Below are 25,829 nucleotides of genomic sequence, written 5' to 3'. Positions count from 1 at the left end.
AATCACCAACTTTCACCCTCATCAGCTGCTTCATTTCAATTCTGTTCTGCCTTTTCTGGTAGATGCATTGTCCTTCATTAAATATTATACAAGATCGCTTCTCAACAGTCTCCTGTGCTTTAGTCCAGCGTGTGGAGATTCCAGAGAGGCACAGACTTATTTTTGATGCAACCAATACGCTGACAAAGGATGAATATCTGCATTACTTTTTGCTCTACAGGAGATGTTAGGTTACTAGACAGTGAATGTGCTGGAACACAGATGGTGCTGCATGTATTGCTACAAAGCTAATTATTTACTCTATAGATTGCCCTACTGTAACTCGAGTCTCTTTATTTTAATTTATGGCTTATTTACGTAGTTACAATAGGTTCATAATTTAGAGAGTAATTTTGCTGAAAAGTGCCTTTGATCACCAGGGGAACATGCCTGGAGAGTGTTCTGTTGCTCAGGGTATTTTTGGTTGTCTTTTCAATTTTTTTATGAGCAGAATATGAAAAAATAAATTATTTCTCTCTCCTTTAATATGGTGTACACAAGAGGAAGTTAAGAGAATGGATGGTCTCAACCTCCAGGCATTGGAACAAGAGAAAAGAGAGCTGGGCTGGGCTGTAGGCTCCTGGCACGTGTATGGTCTTCTCACTCAAGATAATACATCTCTCTTAGTTCTGTCATTTGTTGGTCCTGTGTTTGGTTAAAGCCCTGATCCAGCCAAGACTTTTCTGTAAATATTTAGCTTATGCTGTCTGCTGTTGTTAAATAAAGTTAAGCACGTAGGTGTTCTTAGGACTGTGGAGATAGCGCATAACTGGAATACATATTCTCCTTGCCTTTTGCAGTCTCCTTCGTACTAAGAAATTTTCCCAAATTCTGTCTGTCTGCCAGCAATTAAAAGTGCAGCCTTTGAACATCTATGGGCATAAGGGAGTGAGTTCTGGAAGCAGATGAGTTAATCAGTGGCTTACCGTTTGCTGTAATATTTCTAAGTAAATTAAATACAGAAAAAGATACATAGTATTAAGGTATACAAAGTCAATCTAATTGATGTGGCTTTAAAATGACACAAGGACTGTTGCAAAATTAATTCAATTAATTCTTCCCCTTCCTGTCTTCCTCCCCCACTCTCTTTTTTTTTGTTTTTTTTTTTCTTTTTGCATTTGGAGAAATAAGAATGAATCACAGAATCACAGAATCACAGAATCACAGAATAACCAGGTTGGAAGAGACCCACCGGATCACCGAGTCCAACCGTTCCTACCAAACACTAAACCATATCCCTCAGCACCTCGTCCACCCGTGCCTTAAACGCCTCCAGGGAAGGTGACTCAACCACCTCCCTGGGCAGCCTGTTCCAGTGCCCAATGACCCTTTCTGTGAAGAATTTTTTCCTAATGTCTAGCCTAAACCTCCCCTGGCGGAGCTTGAAGCCATTCCCTCTTGTCCTGTCCCCTGTCATTTGGGAGAAGAGGCCAGCACCCTCCTCTCTACAACGTCCTTTCAGGTAGTTGTAGAGAGCAATGAGGTCTCCCCTCAGCCTCCTCTTCTCCAGGCTAAACAACCCCAGCTCTCTCAGCCGCTCCTCATAAGGCCTGTTCTCCAGCCCTTTCACCAGCTTTGTTGCTCTTCTCTGGACTCTCTCCAGAGCCTCAACATGAGTATGCTTCTAGATATACAAATGCCAATCACATACAGGAGTAATTGATAGTTTATCCTCATATCATTTCCTTCTACCACCCATCATTGTGACTGTGCAGCCAGCTTTAGATATAATTCCAATTTAACAGACTAAAATCCATCACTAACTTCTCTTAAACGCTTTTAAAGACAGAAAATTGGTTGTAGCAGCTTCAGGAAGTGAAGAAATACTTGAAACCATTCCAAATTTTTGAGAGCTGAAAATGAAGATCTAGTCTCATTCCTGTGAGTTCTTTATGGAAATGAATACCAAGATGAAAGTGATATACCAAATACCTGTAGGTACTTGTGCCTCCTGGACCCTACATGCCTTCAGCAGAGACTGAAAGCAGTAGAAGAAGATAAAGAACTTTCAAGACAGACAGATACAGGGGGTTTTTTGTCCTATTTTAATGTTAGTGGAGACTGCAGTGTCATCCAGATGACCCCACTTGGAATATCCCAGTTGCCTTACCAGTTTTGTAGGCTGTGACCTCAGATTCTCCCAGTGAAATACAGCAGCTTAAAAAAAAAAGTAGTAGCACATTAGCTGTTGTCTGGGTAGGATTGTTATCTGATTAATTATTTTTGTTCCCAATAGAATTTACCTATTGCAAATCTCAAACTAAATGGAACTACACTGAGCAGTCAGCACTGGGGACTGGCCGTTTCCAGAAGAGGAAAAGAAGGTGTCCTCTCTCAAAAGCCTGAGCTGAGTTTTTGTGCAGAAACAGTGCTGTGACTGGAGCAAAGCCATCCTCCACATTTCTCCCCTTTTCGGGTGGGCCCCATCCAGTGTCTTAGAGTCTCTTTGTTGTGCCATCTGCTGGATTGTTATTTACAATGCAGCAACAGCTGACTACAAACACAGATGATGCTGAGCCATTATGGTTTGATTTCTTGAGTGTGGCCAACTGAACTTCTACAGTAGTAGTATAGAACAGTAGACAAGAAAAAGCCTTTCCCCTTGGAGTATTGTGTCTTGGTGGTCTTGCTGAGGCGGACTTTATGATTAAAAATAGCTTGTGATTTACAGGATTGCCTCTGTTTGCAGATCTTGCTGTGTTTAAAGGTTCCTTTTAAAGCTCGGTGCAGAAAATTAATTTTGGAGAAAAAATTAGAATAAAAGCTTAAGCAAGGAGTCACAATAGTGTAGAAAGATGTTATGCTAGGGAGCAAATCAGCATTAAGGCTAAAGATTTACTTACAACTAATTGGTGTTAAGTGGAAGGTGGAATTGGTGTGGCATTTTTATGGCTATGTGGTTTATCTTTAAATCCCAGATATTTCTGTCAGGCCAGGGCAATGCCATGGGTTCCACTGGTGGATGCAAGCACATGAATACAGGGTGCCACCACCTGCCTCTCCCCATACCTGCTCTTCTTTCCTGGCATTTCCCTTTCCTTGGATCCTTGTTTAGCAGCATTAACTCTCTGGTGCAATTTAGCTCATTTCAAAAGCTAATTTATGTCTTCTCTACACTGTCTCAGTGAAGCAGCTTAAAGTTAACTCCCACAGGAAAGCTAAGTGAAGCAGCAAGAAAGAGGAATACTCTTTACGGGCCCTTATCATAGTGGGCGCGTGCTCCTTTCAGTCTTTCCCTGGGTGTTTTTATAGTTTCTCCCTCCAAACATGGATGCGTTCTGGTTGATCTCTCCCCATGATGGTGCTTGCCAGGGTAGTTTAGCTTCTACTGGTTATGCCTTTTCATCTCTTTTCAAACTTAGGTTGGTTTAAGACCGTCTCCTAGGTGATCTGTGCTTGTATGTGTATCTCTCTCCTGCATCACCTGTTCCATCCAAAGGTACTTGCTTTCCTCAGCTCGTCCTCTGCACACTTTTCCTCTCTAATAAGGTTGTAAAAACAAACAAACAAAAAAAAACCCCTAACAAACAAAAAGCCACTACTACACAAAACTCAAACAAACAAGAAAAACTCCCCACTAAAGACCTTACTTTGCTGGGAGATGTTGGAAGATATAATTAATAATAATGATTATTATCATGTGTTATTTTTATTGATGTGACATAATCTTAAAAGGAAGGCTGATCGCTAGGTATTGCTGAGCGATGTGTTTGGCTTGATAGGCTGAAATCAGTTCAGTGGGATCAGAGAGAAAGAAAGACCCATGGGAAATATGGCCACAACTTGCATGTGGCTGTGAGCCATTACAGTTATTTATTTTTCCCTCCTGACATCTGTGTGTTGTTTCTGTTGAGCCTTACTTACCCTTTTGGCAAGGTTTTTAAAAGGATGGGGTTTGTGTGTTTGTTCATGTGCACATTGTAGCTCTATCCACATGTGCTTACCAGTCCAGTTGGTCATTAAGTGTCTAAATATGAAGGTACTTTAAGTCAAAACAAAATTCTGTATCTGCTTTGGAGTAAGCTATTATCATAGCTCAAGGGATTGAGTTTGGTAGCAAGAGATTAAAAAACAGTCAGAAGCCAGATGCTGTCCTACTCTCTGTTCATCTTTCTAGACTCCCTTTGCCCTCGAGGCAGAAGTGCCCCAGCTGACAGAGCCTGACACTTGAGTCCAAATGAAGTGCTGTGGGAAACCTGATGGTGTAATGTGAATATGCCTGGCACTAGCAAATTGGTACCAGCCCCAGGGTGAGCTGGAGGCAAGGGACACTTGAGTGGTACTTTGTAGCACTCACATATACCCCCACTCTAGCAGTATTATAGTAAAGCTATCTGTCTTTTTAAACTCAGTGGGATTACTTTGTATGGGTATACAATCTATACACCTTTGTATTTATACTCTAATGAGGGGGTTTTGTTTATTCCAAGATGGATTTACAATGGTGACTGCAGTGGCATGAACGGAGGTTTTATGCCATATCAATAACTTCCTTCTGCCCTATTCCTTCATTCATGCAGATAGGTTAACACAGGTAAAATGCCAGTATAACATAAAGTGTCATACACTTCTGAGAATTTCAATTCTCCTGTAACTAGTCTGGGTAAAAAAAAAAAAAAGCCAACTGAGAAATCTGATGCCCATGCTCTAGAGTCCCCCCTTGTTTCATTCTGCAAGGTGAATGAATATCATTTTTTGGCAGAGTTACCAGTCCTAAACAGATGTTGGCTTGTTTGGTTTGCTAGGAAAGCCTTTGTCTCTTCAGAACATTAACAAAAAACACTCTACTACTTTGTGCCAATTATTGCAAAGTTTCCTAGGCTTTCTAACTCTGTTCAAGGCAAGCTCTGCTCTTCAGGTTTATGAAATTCTTGCTCATAGCATCATCTGAAGGAGATATATAAAGATTTGTTTGTACTTGAATCAAACAGTCCAGAGTCCAGATTTAACTGGCTATAGCAGGGGGGCTATTCCCATCCTTTTTTCTTTTTACATAAAAGTTCTCTCTGTGTTCTCCTGTGTTTTCCTTTCATATTGTCTTTCTTTTGGTGGTCTCCTTTTCTTTATATTCCATTCCCTAAGGTTTAGAGCTTTTCTCAGACAACCGTTTGCTTCAGTGCTCATTGTACATGTGTGACTATAAAACTGTTGACAGCAGAACAAAAGCAGGGAAAAGCATATTAGTGCGTGCACTTTTTTATTTGGTCCTAGAAGTTAAATGGCTATAACTTGTGTTGTCTGAAAGAAGGTGGCAGGTTGTGTGTCCTAGGAAAAAATTGAGAGTGAAAGATGGATGAGAAGCAGTAAGATGTGACAACCTTGTATGAAAACGAGGTATGAAAACCTTGGCAAAATATCAGTATATCAAAACTGGGAAACAGAAGGAAGAAAATTGACAACTGCTGTCTGTTAGATGTAGGTTAATGTTTGTTATGGCATGGACATAATTTTCTACCGTGCTCTTCGTACTTTTAGTGCAGTAACTCATCACATGCCAGCCAGTTTATCTTAACCACCTAATAGACTGGACCCCATGTTTTTCATTATGTTATCTGTGTCAGCTATAGCATTTAAGTCTTAAGAATTTTTTTAATTAATATCTCCTTAACAATGTTCAAGTTTAGTATATTAATTGACATGATTCAAATCAGATTGTTTGGTGAACCTTCTCTTATCTCTTCTTTTATTTCCAGTTTATGAATTTCTATTACTTTCTGTATTACTTTCTACTGCCCAGTTTGTAAAACCAATAAACTTACCATTTCAAATGTGTGAGTGTCCATAACATAGCCTGCATTTGAGCACAGAACAGAAAATCTGAAAGTAAATCTTAGGAAATTAATAGTAAGAAAGCAAAATTAACCTGGAGGTCTCGACTCTCTAGCATGGTGCTCCACTACACACTTTCAATTTCCTTTGGATCATCACTAGAGCTCAGCTTACACAGATACTCATATCCATGGTTTACAGTCTTCAATGTATGCTGTTTATGTTATTCCATTTTAATAAGTTAAAAATTTAAATAATTTATTTGCTTAAAAAATTAAAATTGCATAAATGGGCCTGAACTAGAACTTAGCATGGTCTTTCTAAAAATGCCTATTTAATTTGTACACTTAATTTACTGTAATAGTAAAAAAAATGGCAAATGCTGATTTCTATATTTAAACAGATGAATCAATCAGTGTTTTGGCAGTGCTGGCAGTTTTTATTGTTGCATGAAAATTAGTCATTAGCTCAGCTTCTACTTTCTGGCATTTTCGCATTCTGATCAATAGAGCCAGTGTCTTCAGAGGGCAGCTGCCACTTGCAAAGCTCTGGTGCAGTTCTAGGCAGAGTTTAGGTTTTTCCTTTAGTTTATGCCTCTCCTTAAACTGATACACACTCTTGGAAGTACATAAGCTCTATGATAACAGGATGATGTTTGCAGCTTAACCTCTCTTGCTTAGATGTGAAATGCTGGTCATGTGATCTTCATGACAGTGTTTGGGAGGGTTAGTGGGGAACAAGTTCCTGAGTAATTCAGACTTGAAAATTACATCATCATATGTTGTCTGAGAGTTGTATTTGTCTCAAAATTTGCACTGTCGTAACACAGAAAATTTGATTTGTTAATTCTTTTTAGATGGAATTGATTAAAAACATAAGCACTGCTGAGCAGCCCTATTTATTCACTAGGCATGTTCATTTCCTCAACTTCTCAAGGTAAGGCATTTTTTTAGTTAAAAAACTTTTTCATGGATTTCTGTTAATTGTAATACATAAACATTTTCACTACTTTTTTACATATAAACAGTACCTTTTTTTTTTCCTCCTTTCTGGTATTGGAAGTCACATTCAGAAGTTGGAGGCTTTTTTTTCTTGTGCTGTCTTTGCTGTGGAATAGTTACTTACAGTATGTTTGTGAAAGCCAGGATGCTATTGCATGCACTGCCTCTGAGATGATCTTGGTTTATAACATTTCTGGCCAACATGTATGAGGTGGTAACTTGGGTGTTTAAACTGTGCACTCATGTTTAAAAAGTGGTAGCTCACTGTTGTGAATATTTCATCTCTGTATAGTCAGATACAAATACAAGAATGAGAACACTGCTGAGTTAAATACTTTTGTACCTGGAGTAACTCTTCACCAATTTAACCAATTTAATTTTGTTCTGACAAAATAGTCCCCATTCCACAGGATATGGAAGCATTTATAAACCATGCAAATGGATTATGCTCTGTATCATGGAAATGCAGTCCCTTCTGGCAGCTATTGAAAAGTATGCAGCAAGACTCATGACATTTTTAGCACGGAATGTGAAGAAAATTGAATTTGGATGAAACTTCTGAGAAATTTTTGGAATAAGTGATGCCAGTTAGCGTTTAACCAGGACACAGAGGTTAAAGCTGACTGTGGATGGTTATTGCCCAGGCTGTAAATTTAATTTGGAAATTAAATTCAGGAACCACGCCATCTGTACCACTAGGCTAGACTCCTCACATTTGGATTAAAGAAATTCTGTAGAAGTGAGAGTTTTCTGCAGATCTTTGCAAGAACTTGCCTAACTTCCCAGTATTTTCTTTATGTGATAATGTCAAAGCATGTCCTTTGAATGTATGGCTTCAGGCATGAATAGGCAGTTAGGAAGATATGATAAAATTGGGGAGGAAGGATATTGTTTTGTTGTTTAGAAAATAAAATATTTCGAGCTACTGGAAATGCATTTGATATGTAATGTGACTATGAGCATGATTTTGTTACACAAAAAAAAGGGAGTTAAACAAAATTCTTCTGTTTGCTGTTCTGATTCCATGAGAGTTCTATTTCTAGTGTGTTGTCTTTAAAGAATAAAACTCATTTGACTAGAATTTCACATCTTTGGTAAGAGATAGTTAATGATCTGTTCTCTCTGCCAAAATATATAATCAAACAAGTAGCCATACCTGAGAGCCGAAGTTTTTTGATAAAACTGATTTTTCAGAGGTGGTACGAGACATTGGGTACATGAGAAAAAGATGACCGTCATTACCTCCTTCTCCTCCCCAGATCCCATTGTCTATACAAACGGTACATCTTTGCCACGTAGGTAACACATTTCTGCTTAGTGTACCCATGAGGTGAAATCACTCCACATTTTTCTTCCAATACAAATTTGTGAAAATACATTAAAATTATAGAAGAAATTCAGAAGTATTTGCAGCTTCTGGTTTGGCTGTTTGTTGCAAACCTGAAAAACGTACTTTTTGTTTTGTTGAGGGGACACTTGGTTTAACTAGTAGCTGTAGTGAAAGGCTTATGAGTCTTTTAGGCGTCATTGAAGTGCATCAACATTGCTTACTTTTGGTTTAGCATTTCCTAGTGTTTTATGATAAATTAAACATTTTTTTTGTTTTAGTCTTTAGTTTCAAAATGCATTGGCTGTGTTACACCTAGTAGTGAAGTAGCATGTTGAGCTTTTTCTCTGTTCCTTAATTCTGGGGTGATTCTCTATAGACTGAATTTCAGTAGGACCTGTAGTAGTAATGATTTTGCAGAAATTTCAAGAATGCAATTTAAATACACATTCCAAATATTACAGTATTGTGATAGCATTTTAGTTTTGCTTGATTTTGAAACTATTCCTTTATAGACTATGTCTGGTGGATAGTTGAACTGCAATTGTCTGTGGAATATGTTTTTTCCTATTTATCCCAGCTTTTCTGCCAACTCAACACGAAAGCCACATACTACCCCAGAAGCTAAAAGAATGAGGGCTGAAGTATCAATGTGGTGTTTCCTGGCTGTCAGTTGAAGACCATAGGCAGCAGCTCGCTGTGAGCAGCCAGCGCAGCGGGGAGTGAGATTTCTGGTAGGAGACAACCAACTCCTGGCTGCAGGCCTAGGGCAGCCTTAGATCCATGAAAGGCTGAAAGATTAGCCTGAAGATTGAAGAACCCTACTTTGGTGAAACCCTTTGCTCCTTCCCAAAGAAAGGCATGAGGCTTTCTGTATGATGTTGTAGCAGAGCCATTACTGGAAATTATCATTTTTTTATGGGGCAGCCATCCTGGGCATTAGTCCAATGACCAAACTAAGTTCTTGTTTGGCCCTTTATACCTTTGAAACCAAGGTTTTGTTTGCAGAAAGGGATAAGGAACACTTTATTCCTCCTCCACGTATTAAGCTGGCAGACAGGTAGGAGATAGGAGGAATGTTATCTTTGCTTTTCTTTTGGTAAACTTGAAGATCACTGTTGAGACAAAAGGAGTCTCATCCACTCACCTTGCAGTTCTCTGCTTGAGTGCTTTCAAGATCTCTAAGGATTGTGTTAAGAGAAAGTAAGGATAGTTGTGTGAAATGAGAGTCTGTTTTGCTTTTTCTTGTTGGTGCTTCTCAGCTTCCCAAACAGTAGTAAGAAAAATAAACTTGATTTTTGTTTAACATCACTGATGTGAATAGCAGCAATAACAAATCACTTAGATTTCCCCCCTTTGCACTCTGCACCTGCTTATAAACTTGTCAGTGCTTAGAGCACTCTGATTATTCAGAAAAGCATCACAGCATTTGCTTATGATTGTTTCCAATTCAAAAATAAAGGGACTAGGTTTTCTTTCCAGAAAAAAATCTCTAGTGGAAGTGAGCTAAGCCTTCAGTGGGAATTTGAGCACATACATATTTCTGAGGCATCGTTAGTTTTGCTGAACAAAGTTCTAAAAACTTGAAAAGCTCATCCTGACCTGAATGCTTGTAGGGGTGTTTTCCCCTCGTTTCTGAGCGGTGCCTGCTGGTTCAGCTGAGTAAATCAATTCTCATTTATTCTCCTACATCTTCACCACTTAGTTTACTATTTTACTACCTCTTCTCAATCCAAAGTTGTGCAAAGAGGCAGAAAAAGGCGAATTTTAAAATGATGCACTAAAGCAAATCCTATGTGGATTTTTACAGACATAAATCTAATTAATTGCACTTTGAAACAGAAGATAAATAACTACGTTTCTTGCTCTTCTTTGATGTGAGTAAATTTCTACATAGCACTTGTCACAGGAAAAGCTTTCATTCGCAGTGTTTTTCAGCTTCTCTTCCCAGTTTCTTTACAAAACGACCCAGTGCCTCAGGAGGGTGGCTATTCCATCCAGGACATTTTGTGTTGCTGTTTATTGAATCCCCCTTTACTTATCATTTCTGGGTGAGGCTTTTCACCGTGGCTTTGTTTCTTGCTTGTTTCATCCTAAGTGCTGGACTGACCTCTCCATTCCTGGCTTTCGTCTAATAACCCTATTTGGAAATGTTCTTATATGCAGAGGTAGATGTATAGGTGCTGTTTGATTTCATCCTGGCTGTTGCTACTGGGGCTAGCCCAGCATGGGATTTCTTGCTTTTGATTGAAAAAGTATATTTCTCAGAAGTCTTCCATGAAAGCATCAGGCTGTGTTTGAAGGCACCAAGTTTAATTGCCTCTGCTGCTTCCTGGGGCACTTGGTTCCAGTTGTCTGTCAGCATTACTGGCAAATTATTGTGGCTAATTTCTAACATGGATTTCTCTGGCTTTTGCTCCATATTGACTGAAATGCATTTTTTTTTTTAATTCTCTGGTGTTTCTTCCCATCCATCTGAAAGCACTATCTCCAAATACATTTCACTCTTTCATTTGATCACAGGTACTCTCGAACCTCTTGCCGGCAGGTCTTTTCCTAATTCATTTAATAACTGCAACTCTTCTCTGTAATTTCTGCAGTAGTTCCATAGTCTTTAATAAATGTAATTATCAAAACGGTACTGTGGACCTGTATCAGCTTCACTAATGCTGTATATAGCAGGAAAAAACTCTGCCTCTTTGCAGTCACAATGCTTATACCTTCTAAAGATACAGTTGCACTAGAGCAACCTGGGCTTTAAGGGTGAGTTGTTTTTCCATTGTTTCCTAGATGCTTTCCTGGTCACTGTTTACCAGGGTGCCATTTCCCATTTTGTAGGAATGGCCTTCATTATTTGTTCTTAAATGGGTTAACCAAGGGGAAAAAAATGAGCTTACAAGTTACTAACTGCTGCCCTACTACAGTGGATGCTGTGAAGAGAAAATTCTTTGAATAAAAGAAAAGATAAAGAGTAGAATCTCCCTTGATAGATATTTATGTGTACTCCCAGAATGCTGAGATCCATTGGCCTATGTTAAAAGAAAAAAACAAGAAATTTTTTTCTCACATGCTATGAGTTGTTGGTCATAACCTGTGCTATGGTCTGCAGTGCACAGGGCAGAGGCACCCACCTCCACCTGTGTGGAACTCAGGTATTCAGATGGTTTGCCTCCACCCACATAGGGATGTGTGCCTGAAAAGTGTATGTTGCAGGACCAGGATGACAGCTATCCTTTTTAAAAAGAATTGTTTGAGTCATTTCATTAGTAAAAATATTGATAAATTTTTCATCTCTTTCTGAATTGAAGTTTCTAAACTAATAATGCTGGGAAAATCATCCGAAATGTTAGTCAGAAGGAAACATTAAAAAATGTCTGTACTCTAAGCAGGTAAATATTTATATGCTGATGCGTTTGTAGGTGTTTTTTGTAGATCCAAGCAGTACAATGAATAACCTGCAGAGAAACAAAAAGCTGTTTCAGGATAGCTGCAGATTGCTCTCTGTTCTTTATCATAAATGCCACTTGTTATCTATTCGTTTAGCCTGAGAAAAAAATGAAGAAGAAACTTCTAGTTTGTGGAAAAGCCCCACTTGACCTCTTAGTAATCTTCTGCTGATTTAAGTAACTATAGCAGTCTTGGGCAGCTACTCAAGATGCTTGGTGTGTGCTCCAAGTGTCACAGATTTCAGAGAAGCAGAAAGAATGTTGCAGGAACGCACAGGGAGTGGTGAGGCTGCGAATTTGGGACAGAATGAGTTGGGGGTGGGAAGAATTGCACAACTCCCATTTTGGACATGGGAAGACAGCTTTCCTCCTTCTGACAGCAAACTGTTACCTTTGGAGCACGCAATCACGGACTCTGGTTAAGGGCAGAGCGGGAAACTCGGCTGCTACCACCTATCTCAGGGTAAATTAATGTTAAAAGGGCGTGTGTAAAAACCTAAAGCCATGCCTCTGTCAGTGACTGGTAAGTGACTTTTGCTCATTTAAAGGTTGGCTAATTAGGTCAGGGCAAAGTCAGAGGAGGGAGTAGCATTAAAAAGACCACCCAGAAAGAAAAGCAGGCATTTTCATGTCTCACTGAAGCCATGATTTCTTTACTTTCTGCAGTACTTATGGGCTACCTGGGAATGATCTTTAAAATTTCCTATGATACGATAAGGAGATGCAGAGATAAAGCATGGACTAATTTAATCTTGCATTTTAATTAGCCTTTATAATTCAGTTCAGTCTGTCTTATTTGTTCAAAGCCTGGATGAATTATCGCCCAGAATTACTATGTAAGGAGTCATCCTTTTTGCACTATCACACTGCCTTCTTCTTCCTTTCAGCTCCAGTTTTAATACCTGTGGTGTATATTTAGCATTTATGTGTGTGTACTTGAGGGGAAAGGACAACAATATGCTAAATATAATTTTCAAATGGAAATAAGAGCCACACAGCAGTTCCAGCTGTTCTGCATGTCTTTCCAGTTTCCCTCCAAACCTAATTCCTACTTAATTTTTGAATCTCTTGGCCCATTTCAAACCAGATCTGGAAGGCTAGTAAAAGACTCTGAGACAGTCAGGTACATCTACTGGAGGGAAAGCCAAGAAAAACAGAGTTGCTGGACCTTTTGCTGAACCACAGCCAGCACATACCTCCCTGTACCCTGCTTGGATGCCAGCCCCAGCTCTGCCATGTCCCTCTTATTTGGTGCATGAGGGATGTGGGGAGACAGGTTTTGAGGAGGAGAGAAGGATTTATTGGGTCTTCTGCTTGGAAAAGTACTTGCCTTTTAGCCCCTGGAAGCAACATAAGAAATATTTCTGGTTTTATGTTATTCATTAGCAGAGTTGATGTGTAAAGTTCTTGTTTTTCTTGCAAAAATCTTTTCTGGTAGACAGTCTGTATCAACATTACTGATTTATTTTATTTTTTTAATATTATTTTTTTAAACAGCCACAGTGGCCAACAATAACTAATAAAAATGAGTAAAGTAGGCTGCTGTAGTGACAGACAGTGTCACATGCAGCATTGCTGATCAGTTTGGACACTTCCCTTCAACTCTGACCTCAATTATGAATTATGGATAATAGTAGATCACTTGATGTGTGAACGCAAAGGTAGACACAGAGAGGTTCAGTCTGGATAAGCCCATAACTAAACATCATTTCTGAATATTTTTCAGGTTTTTTTGTTATTCATCAGTTATGTTTTTTCTGAAGTAGAATAAGCCCTGAAAGTTACAGTTTAACACAGCACTTCGGCATTACAACATTTCCTGTTCTTGGGCTCTGTATAATGTGTCCATATCCAACAAACAAAAAGGAGGTAAATCTTGAAGAATTAACTTGACTACACATCGTGTGAATAAGCTCTGTGTTTGAAAGCAGCAGCACACTCTGTGCTGACAGCATGGTGTTTGAAAGCCTTGCATATTAGCTTGTTGATTGTTTGTAAGGGCTGGAAGAGATATTTACAATTTTTTATGGCAAATAAGTATCTTGCTTTGCCATGATTTAACTTATGTATGTGTCTTTGGTCCATTTATTTGGAAATAGAATTTAAATTTTATTTTTTTTTAATAGACTAGTAAGATGTTGGTAAAACCAGAGTGATTCTGTGATACTGTTTTCTTTGATTTAAAAACAGAGTCATGGGATATTTTCACAACACTCAGATTTATTAATTACTTGAAGGTTCTTGTTTCTCCCTTTCTCTGAAACAAGTAATAATACCACACAGAGCTTAGATGTTTTGTAGAACATGCCTGTTCTGTGTTTTAACCATACTCCACTACCTTTTGAAAATAGTGTGCTAGGCAAATGCATGGAGCCGGCCTAACAAGGTGCTGAATGTTCCTGACCCTTTGAGTGCAAACTCAGGTATATTTTGCATGAATGGCAGTACTTCTGTCAGCTTGCTCTGATTCTGAACAACTCAGCTGCAGGAGGAATTCAGCTCTTTGAGTACCTTCTTGAGTCAACCTCTTGAAACAATGGTTGCAGCCTAAGATTATCCACTATGGTAGTTTCATATTATGGATTTTTTCTCCTTTAAAAAAGAGCACGCATAGGAAATGTCATTAAAAATATAGTAACAAAAAAATTATTACCCTCTGGGTAAGCTCTTAAAAGCAGGGAAATGTCAACTAAGCTTACATGCACGACCTTAACACTGTGTCTTTATGGGTGTTCATTATAATCTATACTTTTTGGTAACACATCATGAAACACTTTCTACCATCATGTGAGGTCTGCCTTGTAAAGTACACATTTCATGAATGGCTACATGGTGCTGTAATCCCTCCTACATCTTTTTTTCATTTTTATACTACATTTTTAAGATTATTTGAGTGTGTAATGATGTTTTTTAATGGTGACTTGATGGAAGGCTAAACACAAATCTAACATGCAGTTTGACCTTTGTATGGTCTAAGGGTTTTATGGGGGTTTATTTAAAAAAAACTAACATTGCTCTATGGTGATTTTTTTTCCCCCGTATTTTAAGATTATCTGTTTTAAAATTTATTTGCCTAGATTTCCCATGTTCTTTGCATAATAGACTCTTTAGCTTTCATTCAGCTGGTAATACGATATTCTCAGAATAGATATGGTTGTTTGAAATTTAGTTACTGCAGGTGGGATCAGGCATAACACCCAAATTACCCCTTTTTTACTGTTGTTTTATTTCCATGTTCACATTCACACTATAAATTATATTACCAGTTCAGGAATAACTTAAATTAAGATGTTGATTATTCAAAAACATCCAAAAGAGAATAAAGAGAATGATCATAGATATAAAAAAATCAACCTATGAGGAAAGATTGAAAGGGCAGAGAAATTAAAAAAAATAGAAGAAGCTGGGAAAGAGGGGACTGTGATAACAATTTTGGATTTTATATCAAAAAGATTTTGCAGAGATAAAGGGACAGTATGGTTCTTTATGAGTAATGATAGCAGAACTAGTGTTCTTGAATCATGTTGACAGAGTTCTAGATCAGACAGTTATTAAAGGGCTTGAACAGGGACAGCAAAGCAACAGAATAGATTGTACTTGAGGATTTTGGAGTTGATAGTGGCAATTATGTAGCTTATTCTGCTTTCAGGCAAAAAGATGGATTGTGGCAGTCCCAGGTAATTTCTAGTCTTTAGCACCCTGGTGTAATGCACAATACAGTCTATTTAGGTTTGAACCTAAAACCTCCATCTTTCCAGAAGGAAATTTAAGTCTTGATTCAAAATCACCGGTAATGGAGAATCTTCTGCCCTTGGTAAATTCTTCCAATACTGAATTGTTCTCTCAAGCTGTAAACTGTGAGTTATTTTCCTGGGAAATCCAATTAACTCCTTTTCCTTGAATCTTAATATACATTTGCCCACTATGTAAAGAATCCTTTATCAATTTTCCCCCCATGTAAGCTTTCACATGTAACTTTTTACAAGCCACAGTACAATGACCTCTCATCCTCCTCTGTGTTTTTTTCCCTTCTCATTTTCTTTTCAAGCTGAAGATTTTCAGTTTCTTGGCATTTTTCCATTGCAAGGCATTTTTTTTTTAATCCTTCTTGTGACTCTGTAGTGAACTTTGTGCATGCTTTGCTTAAAACGGTTTCTGTTAGTGGTCACATAAGGTCTTTGCTCCACTCTGCTCCTGCTGCTTAGAAAAGGGGAAACTAGGATCATTCTGGCCTGTAAAGTCTCACATTTTGCTGATAATCTTGTGGAGGCAAGCAGATCTTTGCCGGAACTGCTTCTTCACTTTGAGTCTCCTCTGCTGCTGGTTCTAGATGCTTTGGGATTTATTTGCTGTACTACAGTGCATGATGCTTGGCTCTGTCTTGCTTGCCCTGTGGCTCTTTGTCAGCAAACCACTGTCATTATTCCCTCCTTTTGCAATTTTGTTATCTGAAAATGTTATCAGTAGTTTTGCATTCCTCTTCTGAATCACAGATTATCATGTTAAACTGTGTAGATTCAAAACCTCAAGCATGGTGATTCCACAGCTCCCTATTTCATGATGATGTTGATGTAGAATTTTACATCTGGGACAGGGCAGCCATGTTTTCAATTTCAGTCATTGATTTTTATATTCTACACACCGTATACATGATGTATACTGCCAGGTTACAATTATTTTTTTTATTATACCAAATTCACTATATTTCTATTTCCATACGGATACTCCTAGCATTATCTTGAGTAGCTTTCTGTGCCAGCGATTTCCACAGGACAACTACAATCACCCGTGACACTCTTGCATGTATACATATGAGAAGTTGAATATGCAGTGCATGGCAACATCCTTCTCATTACAACCTTCCTACAAGTCCACTGCAAGATTTTATGTGAACATAACTATCTCAGCCAAATGTATGGTCTCATAGAATCATAGAATAACCAGGTTGGAAGAGACCCACCGGAGTCTCACCCAGAGTCTCATCCAATGTTGAGCATGTATCTTTTCTACACACTATGATTGTTGATTTAATGCTGTCCAAGGAACTCTATCGGCTGTTCTGCTATTTGCTGGGAATTTATTGTAATAATCTTTACTTAGTTTTTCTGTTCCTGGATAAGATTGTGCAACATTTGTATCTCTGAATTATAATGAAATGTTAATCAGTGTTCCAGAGAGATCCTGAGTCAGACCTTCGGACAGTCTTGAATACAAAGTATCTGGAAGTAGATGATTTTAAATAATGCAGAGTGTGACTATAGCAGCTGTTAGTGTTTTGTGGAGAATTAGTGTTTTCTTTTTTACTTGTTTCCAGCTGTAACTTTGCATTACATAAATGAAAGCCCAACTAGTGTTTCTTTCTCAAGTGTTATTTTTACTTGAGTTGGGGGTGCTATACAAACCCAGGCAGGATTTGTATCAGTGTTGGTGCTGTTCTTTACCAATTTATATATTAAACTATACTTTAATATCCTCGGCATAATGAAAGGCATAGGGGAAAAAAGGCCTCATGGTTTAGCATGCATGAATGTAAAAGACTGACAGAAATAGAACCTAAAATATTCTGGGATATTTACAGGTTGTTGAAACAGATAAATAGGAGAAATTATAGTGTAATCTTTTAGCCATTCACTGCTCTGAAGCAGTTGACTAAGCAATTCCCAGAGAACTCAGTTGTGATTTTTACAATTACACTGCTTAGACACATCACTTCAGAAACTGAAGCTTCTACTACTGAAATCACAGCTCCAGAAATGGTAATTAATTAGTTGAGTGTTGCCAGTTTGCACTGTTTTACTGTTAACCTTGAACCACTGGGCAGTTTGGATCCCAACGCGCACCTCCCTTTCAAGACGAGCTCAGCCAGGGATGCAGTTCTGAAACAGAAGGATTTATCTCGACTCACTTCCCTTTTCTCCCTCATAATTTCAAAGAAAAGTTTGAAAAACGTGGCAACGTTGCAGGGTGAAGGCACAAAAGCTGGAAGAGAGGCTTTACAAACAAATGCAACAAGATAAACAACTTAATTTTGGAGGCTGGCAATACCATGTAGTCCCAGGCAGCCAGAAGCTCCTCTGGGAATCTGCAGAAAACATGGCAGCTCATCCTTGAGGAGGGTTCTCGGAGCATCCCAGAGGTGCCCGCTGCCTTGTGTGCTGAGTAGGGTTGCTTTGCCACAAATGCATTCTGGTAAAAGATGTTATAACTTTCCAAGATAGCGTTTTCAGAAGGTGAATTTTGATGTAACTGCATCTTAATTCCTACAAAGGTGAGAGTTGTACATTAGTGTTTTTACATGATCTCGCTGTGAACTGTGCTGCAGAGCAGGTAATGGAGCTGCAACATAATTGATGTGTAAAGCTTACTGGGCAATTGTGCTCTCAGCACATGATTCTCAGCTTTATGAAGCTGTAAAACGAAATTTGGCTTTCTTTCTAAGAAGGACACAGTATGTCTGCCCCTTTTAATATTAGCTGACTGTCAGTTCTTTTTTGCATCCATTATATTGAGCTTCTAGCAACCAACTCATTTGTTTAAGAGGAAGCGTTTTACATTAAAAGAGTAAAAGGCAGCCAGAGTCCTTCTAGAGAATGGATTGTAGGTTGAGAGTTGTGTTTTCCTCAAGGAATGTGATTTGCCTGCAGGGATGAAGAATCCTGCTGCTGCTTGTGGAAAGAGTTTTGTGTTCAATGGAAATGTGATAGCCTTCTGGAGTGACGTAACAGGACTACCTCTATATTTAAGCTTTCTTTAAAATAATTTAAATAAAAGATAATAGGAGCTGAGAGATCCTTCATCTTACAGCCAAGCAAATCGCTTTGGTTGAATTTATTTATTCTTTTTTAACTCCTCTTACAAGGGGCTTATAAATTGTTTTGAGCAAAGATTTTGATCATATAATTAAGAAAACTGGAATTCATTTGAGACATTTTTCTAAGAGGTAGATTTGCAACATCTGGCATACTTCTCAGGCCTTCTATTCACTTTTATTAAAAAAGGTATGAAGGAATATATTATTAATGAGCCTAAGTGTCACTGATTGAAGCCTGCAAATATGCTAGTTATTTTGATGGGGACTCCAAAAATATACCTGTCACAAAAGGCCAGTTAAAACTAATAGGATTTAATAATATATACTAAATACATCAAGAGGAGTTAAGTACAGGGAGACCACTGCAGAGGATCAGTGTATATGTTTTCAGTGTTCTGCTGGAGCGGTGGTGTTGTGGCCCACTTTACCCAGCAGTGATGTGCTGCAAGGCATGAGAATGATCAGGTACCTTTATCATGCAGGATCCAATCTTGATCACACTCAGAGAAGGTAAAGCTTCTGCTCAAGTCTAGAAAAATATGACTGTGCCCCTTTTTGAGTCCTTCATAATAGGTATTTGAATATGAATAAGGTGAGATGATGTATAATGAAAGTACAATATGTTACTGTTTGCAAGAGCATTTTCACGTGGGTGTTTTTAATTTGAAAAATTTTGATCTGGAGAGCCAAGTAATATTTAATATGTTCTGACTGATGGGTACCTAAAAATATGCAGGACATACTTGAACAGATAGAGAATTGATTTCCATTTCTTTTCCTCTTCTAAATAGCTTAAGGTTATTGATTTTTAACCAGCAGTATTTTTTTTTATGCCACGTGAGTGCTGCTTAGCTTCCATAAAGGAGTCTCAATATGGTCCATGGAAACAAATGGTTGGAATTTGAAGTATTATAAACTATGTTTAGAAAAATTCAGATTTGAATAAGAGCCAAGACAGACTTAAGTTTTCTAAAAAATCCCTGCTTGTTTCCTGGTGGAGCAACTGCAGCTGAGCGTAGACCAGGCTGGGTACTGTGTATAGGAAATCAGAATTTTTAGGTATCCTGTTTTTTGGGGGGTCACAGACTCTGTTTCAGAAATGAGAAGTTCCTCTGTAGCTCTTAGGGACAGAGTGACCCGTGTCAGCCATTGTCTTGGGATGGAGGAGCTTGCATAGCCTCTTCTGTGATTCTCTCAGAGCTGTTGATGCTTATAGTTCACACGGTCAGGGAAATGACCTTACCAGCAAAAGGACAGGCTCTGACACTTTGGTGGGTTGGTTACATAATCCAGCCCCTCCTTTTACTTCAGAAAAGACAATATGTATTGAATGTTTCCATCTAGACAATTAATAGCTGCCTGCTTCTGATTTTTCTCTCTTCTGAGGAGCATTTAGGCTTAGTGTCCTCTACAAAACCCGGACAGGGTATCCCTACTCTCTTGCTTCTCTGAAACTTGTAATCTTTCTGTCTCTGTCTTAAGACAACTTGCTGCTTCTGTCTTCGCTTCGTGCTGTCTTTGTTGCTTTCCCTTTTCTTCGCTCTACTCCTGTCTCTTCTGTGTTTAGATTGTTGCTGATCTGCATCAAGCAGCCGGAAGACAGCATGTTTGGTATTTTAGGTGCAACCTGTTCTAGCCAGCAGTTTCACTTGAAAAATATAGTTTTTCATGACTACCAGCCATGACATTCACCAAAAGCTTTCTATTTGAATAAATATTGTCAAAGCTTGTTACTTTTATCGTGCCTTTTTTAAATGCAGGTTTTATTTCTATGTAAAGACAAAAAGCAGCAAAGACAAGCTCAGAGAAGAATTATAAATACTGAATTCAGAATAATTCCCTTGCATACCCGTGTCCAAACTGGGCTATGCACTAATCAGGAAGCAAGGGCCATCTGCCTTCTTAATTGGATTGTTTTAAAGTTTTATGCTGTCTGTGCAATTTCAAATTATGGCACCGATCCTGCAACATTGAGGTCAATGAGATTGCTGATATGCGTAGTTATTTGTGAGACAAGCCTTTGCAGACTGCATTTAGTGGTCTGGGGAATCATGCAGAATAAAAATCAAGTTGAAACTCTATGGGATTTTTCTCATCCTTTACAAGAATTAGTATACTTAAACAATTTCACTGACTCTTTAATATTTATGATGAGACTTGTTTTTTTATTATACGTTTCAATTATTCATCTGCCTCAAAAGATGAAGAAAAGCCAAGAGGATTTTTTTAATCTAAAATGTGTCTTTGGTTTTCTCTCTTCTAATCTAATATTTTACCCTTTTAAAGAAAATATATAAAGTATAACTCAAAACATTATCAGAATAGCATTTAAATACTTAAATATGGCTGTGTCCTCAAGCTTCCAAAACCAAAGCATAAGCTAGTACTTGACTAAGAATTGCTCTCCTAAATTAGAGAAACAGAAGTGAGGAATTTATTTCGGTTCTTAGATAGGGCAAGTCCAAATTGAATTTAACCTATGAACTTCTCAATCGAAAAGATTTATTTTGTTCTTTATCTCACAACATTTGTAGACTGTAAGTCTATTCCATAGCATAAATATCCATTCTTTAATGGCTTTAAATTGGAAGGGGTAAGATTTAGACTAGACACTAGGAAGAAATTCTTCACTCTAAGGGTGGTGAGACACTGGAACAAGTTGTCCAGGGAAGCTGTGGCTGCCCCATCCCTGGAGGTGTTCAAGGTCAGGTTGGATGGGGCCTTGAGCAGCCTAGTGTCATGGGAGGTGTCCCTGTACATGGCAGGGGAGTTGGTACTGAGTGATCTTTAAGGTCCCTTCCAACCAAACCATTCTATGATTCTTTGGCTTTGACCACAGAAGCGTGTTATCAACTTTCCTTTTTTTCTTCTAGTTAGGCCTATTCTCCTGATGTTGTGTATTGATGTAAAATATGCAGTCAATATTTTAACACTGTGGAAATACAGTATAATCACAGACCTTCTCAAGCTCCCATTTCTTCCTTTCCTCTTTTTGTATCCCACCTATTAGTTTGTTGTTGATTGGCAGGATGATGTGTCCAACAGGGTAAACTAGAGCTGATGAAATTATTCTGGTTTGTCTTATCGTCTCTAAATTGAAGGTATCTATACTGCATTTTACTTTCGTGCAGAGCCTGGCGGCAGCTTGTTTTACCCTTTCTTTGTCTTTGGACTTGAAATTGATACCTAATTTCTTTTTTGAAGCCGGAATTTTCATATTGACTTTTAAAAAAATAATCTTCATGAAGTGTAGTACGAGGATAAGGCATGGCTTAACCACAAAGTAACCTGAAATCCAGCCAATGATGCAGGCTAGGGATGAGGGGAGGAAGATCTGCACAAGTTCCAGCAAACATAAAGATGGAAATACCATGCATACCTGTCAGTTCATCCAAAGGAAGCCTTTTGAAATAAGCTTGAATGTTGCAAAATCCTTTGCACGTTACTATACCTTACTGTACTGGTGAAGGTGATCCAAGCCTGCCTTCCGGCAGTCGGTGTTAGGCAGTGCTTGCTCTGACATGACTTCCTAGATGGGAAACACATGTTGAGAAGACAAAATAGTCATCCTAGGATTCAGCTGCAGAAGATACTTCAAAACAGCATGGAGAAAAAAACTGTTGACACAGTAGAAAAAAATAGTCTTAAACTAAAATGTTTGTGAGACACATGTAACTTACTGTGATATCATACTTACCATTCATCCTAAAGACATCTCGCATGCTTTTACAAAGTCTTGGTAATGAATTGTAAGCTTCTAAGTTTAACTCCTAGCATTTTAAAAGCTCTAAACCTATATAGAGAGTAATTTGAAAACATCCAGTTGAAAGATGGATACCTTCTGATGAGATTCACCCATTTATCTTCCCGCAGATTTGGAGGAGACCAGCCAGTGTACATCAATATTATTAGAGATCCTGTCAATCGATTTTTATCCAATTATTTTTTTCGACGTTTTGGAGACTGGAGAGGAGAGCAGAATCACATGATCCGTACCCCCAGCATGAGGCAGGAGGAAAGATATCTGGTATGTTTAAGCAAAACACTCTGATTTCCCTGCATCATTACATAAAGACGACGTTCAAACTGAATGCCTGAACAGTGGGAGACTGAGGCATCCTCCATCTTGTATTTTTTCCTCTGTCTTTGTCTTGCTTGGTCCTTAATTTGGTTGACTTTAGTATGTGAACTGTTACTGATTCATTCAGTGGTCCAATTTGATTATATGTAAGTGGACAGCAAGTCCCAGATTGCTACCATTGAATCACAGTCCTTTCACTGAGTTAGATTCTCACTGTATAGTGGTTAGCCATAATAATTGATGATATTTATCATGGTGGATATTCAGACAGATTTTTAGATTGAAGCTATGTCTGTAACTGTCCAACCTCAGAAGAAAACTGGGGAACAGAGCAATTGGGTGAGCCCAAGGTTCTAATGTTCTTGCTGGCAAGTGGTGCATACTGTTCTTTATACCAGGGCTCTGATCTCAGTTTTTGATTTGGTTTTGTTCCCTTTATTGGATTAAGAAGGTGTCAATAATGCTGGATATGCTGTTCACAGTAAGTTTTAATTTTGCACAGCTGCTGAACTGTCATAATGCCTGTCAGCCTTTGTTATAGACCAAGGTCCTGTGGCAGTAGCTTTTCTACAAATGCTGAATGAGAAACACTGAAGGTAGAGAGTTGGTCAATTTGTTTAATACTGGTCTCTTTGAATGCATACTAACACTCTCCTGAGAAGACAAAAAGGTGGAATTAATTCTTACCCTCTGTATAATGGAGATCGAGTTTGACTGGACTCAGCCTTTGGATACACTTGAAGCTGCGAAAAGTTCATTGAAACAGCAGTGAGACAACAGCTTGATGGTCTGCAATGAGGTGTTGCAGGCCGGACTAACATCAGAACAAAAGAGGTCTGAGTCTTCTGGGGAACAAAGAGAGAGGAAATTTTGATGATGTTTTAGAGGGGCAATGGAATACAAGATGTGGTGTGGACGTGTTGTGGAGAACACAGCTCTGAATAACTGACACACATGTTTCAATCCTAGCTGACATCAGGTGGATCCAAAGGGGGCTGAGGTTTTTTTCCTACAACATGACTGTGTTCATTTCTCTTGTACTTTACTACTGTTTGTCATGCAAAGCCCTGTGAACAGATAAGCTTATAAATGATGAATAATTTATGAAGGGGTATCAGTGTAACTATGGGCTTAAAGTTTAATGACATCAGCTATACAGATATAAACTAGTCTCAATAATATTAAAAAGAGTTCCTTATTTGCTTATGTATGTCTAGAGATATTGAAGAGGTCCCCATGTCAGCTGAGCAGGTTTTGATGTCCTGGTGGGCTGAGCTGAAAGGCAGTCCCCACAGCTTTGCATGCCGTGTGCCTGGAGTTGTTTCCTCATCTGTGAATGGGACTCAGAGTTTGCAGAAATGAATGCAAAGTGGGTTTTATACTACATTATTATTTTTTTAGTGCTGTCCTTTTTTTTTTTTTGAAAATGTTAAAAATGAGCAGTACCATCTGTACTTTACTCTGAGTACCTCTGCTGCTCATTTGAAGTGAAACGTGCAGTGATTGGCACCTCTCAAGACTGACTGACTCGGTAAAAGCTGGTATTAATTCAGTACTGCCTGTGCAGTATAAGATGTGATATGTACAGCTCATGAAATTTTACTTCAAGCAGAACTGAAATTTTACTTCAAGCACAACTGAAATGAATAGATGTAATTCCTGTTGTTTGCGTTGGTTTAAAAGCTAATAGAAAGAAATTACCTTGCCTTTTCATTTGCACTCAGTTGTTCTTTAAGAATTTAATTGTTTATATGAGCACAAACACATATGTACACATAAACAGATCAGTACAAAAGCTATAATGATCAGGAAATAAAAAGTGGCCATCTGAAGTCTGTAGTCATTTTGTCCAAAAGGCAGTCTGTTGGTCTAAGGCACCATCAGCATCCTTTATAAAAACTATTTTTGCTTTTTCATTTTGATCTTCTCTGTTGGTAATTCAGTGTTAGAAGCCTGGAAGTGTTTTTTGGAATCTGTCCTCCATCCCTTCTTGTCAGACTTCGGCTGTCATTTGTACCACTCAAAGTGGTGCATGTCACAGTAGCGTATAGGCCACCTATTCATTTTAACAAAAGCCAATCATTCTGAATGTTAAACATTTTAAGCCTTGTGCTGTCCAACCACATAATATATTGCATGACTGCATTTTAATCTTTTCCTCAGTGGTGTAAGGAAATCTGCTGGCATATGTTTTAGAACTCAAGTGTAATGGATTTGTGGAACAGTAGCTTCAGAGTCTGCTGAAACAGTTGCCTGATCTGGCTTTGAGGAAATTAAGCAGATGATTTTACCTCTGCACATGAGCCAGTGCAACTCTTTAGCACAGGACTGACAGCTGGCCTGATTGCTGGCCTCGTACCTTTTGCAATTCTTCCCTAGTACTTTTTTTTTTTTTTTACTGAAAACTCACCATAAAATATTGGGTATTTTACAGGGGAGTATTTGAAGGATAAGCTTAGATTTAGGTGATCCCTGTTTCAAATGAACAGTAACTTCTGCATATTAAATAGTTTCTATATTGATCAGAGCATGAAATCTAGGTCATTTGGGATGAGGTGTGCCTGACTGTGAGCAGATTCATGAAAGCAAGGTGAGGATATGAGAAGGTTTTACTTTTCTTCTTCCATCATGCCTCAGATCAAGAGCTAGGAAAAATCAAAACTGCTGATTGCTCCACAACATTTAGTTCATTGCTGAAGAGCCTGAAAAGCATTGCATTGACGGCAGTTACAGACTTAAAAAACAGACTGGAAAAGCTGTAATTCCTCCACTTTACCAGGAGAGACAGGTTTGCCTGTAGAAAGAGGTACATCTTTTGAGACTGGGATATTAGGGGCTAATTGTGCTCTACTCAACCATGATGTTCTTGGGCTCCCATCTCTTAGAAGGTGTTGTGGTCAACGGGGAACCTTTCCAGGCCATTCTGGTATCGTGGTCACTATCTGCCAACACTAGTCTTCTCCCTTGAAAAGCTGAGGGCAGTGTGTATTTTCTTTCAGAAACTGCACTAGGAAAGTGCAGAAGCTCAGCACTTATACAAAGTGGCTGCTTAAGGGCGGAAAAGCATTTTAAGATCAGGCTTGTGTTTGATGAACTCCTGCTTGGCCATCAGGTCGTGATATCCTTAATGGAGTAATTCCCTCCCTTCAGTTCTGATCCTTAAGAAAAAAAGAGGGTTGGAAAAAAAAAAGAAGCGAACCCAAAAAAAATTGAAGTCTTGTATCTTGGCACTGCTTTTTTAACTTTGAAAATCTGAATTGCTGACATTGCAAAGATCAGAAACAGAATTTTCCACCATTCACCGATCATTTGAAATTTTCTCTGAATAGAGCTTCAGGCTTTGACTCTATTCCAG

General features: G+C 38.5%; 1 protein-coding gene across 1 annotated transcript in view; it reads left to right on the top strand.

The window, feature by feature from the left end:
• The window catches only part of UST (uronyl 2-sulfotransferase), a 165,985-nt gene that overhangs the window by 83,636 nt on the left and 56,520 nt on the right, over positions 1 to 25,829 (top strand). Inside the window, exons 4-5 of the mRNA XM_069852158.1 lie at positions 6,665 to 6,744; positions 22,267 to 22,420. Of these exons, the coding sequence (XP_069708259.1) occupies positions 6,665 to 6,744; positions 22,267 to 22,420 (234 nt within the window). The remainder of the gene's footprint in view (positions 1 to 6,664; positions 6,745 to 22,266; positions 22,421 to 25,829) is intronic.

The sequence above is a fragment of the Phaenicophaeus curvirostris genome, chromosome 2 (assembly GCF_032191515.1).
Source record: "Phaenicophaeus curvirostris isolate KB17595 chromosome 2, BPBGC_Pcur_1.0, whole genome shotgun sequence".
Lineage (NCBI taxonomy): Eukaryota > Metazoa > Chordata > Aves > Cuculiformes > Cuculidae > Phaenicophaeus > Phaenicophaeus curvirostris.
Note: the sequence above shows the minus strand (reverse complement) of the source record. Positions and strands in the feature narration are given on the sequence as shown.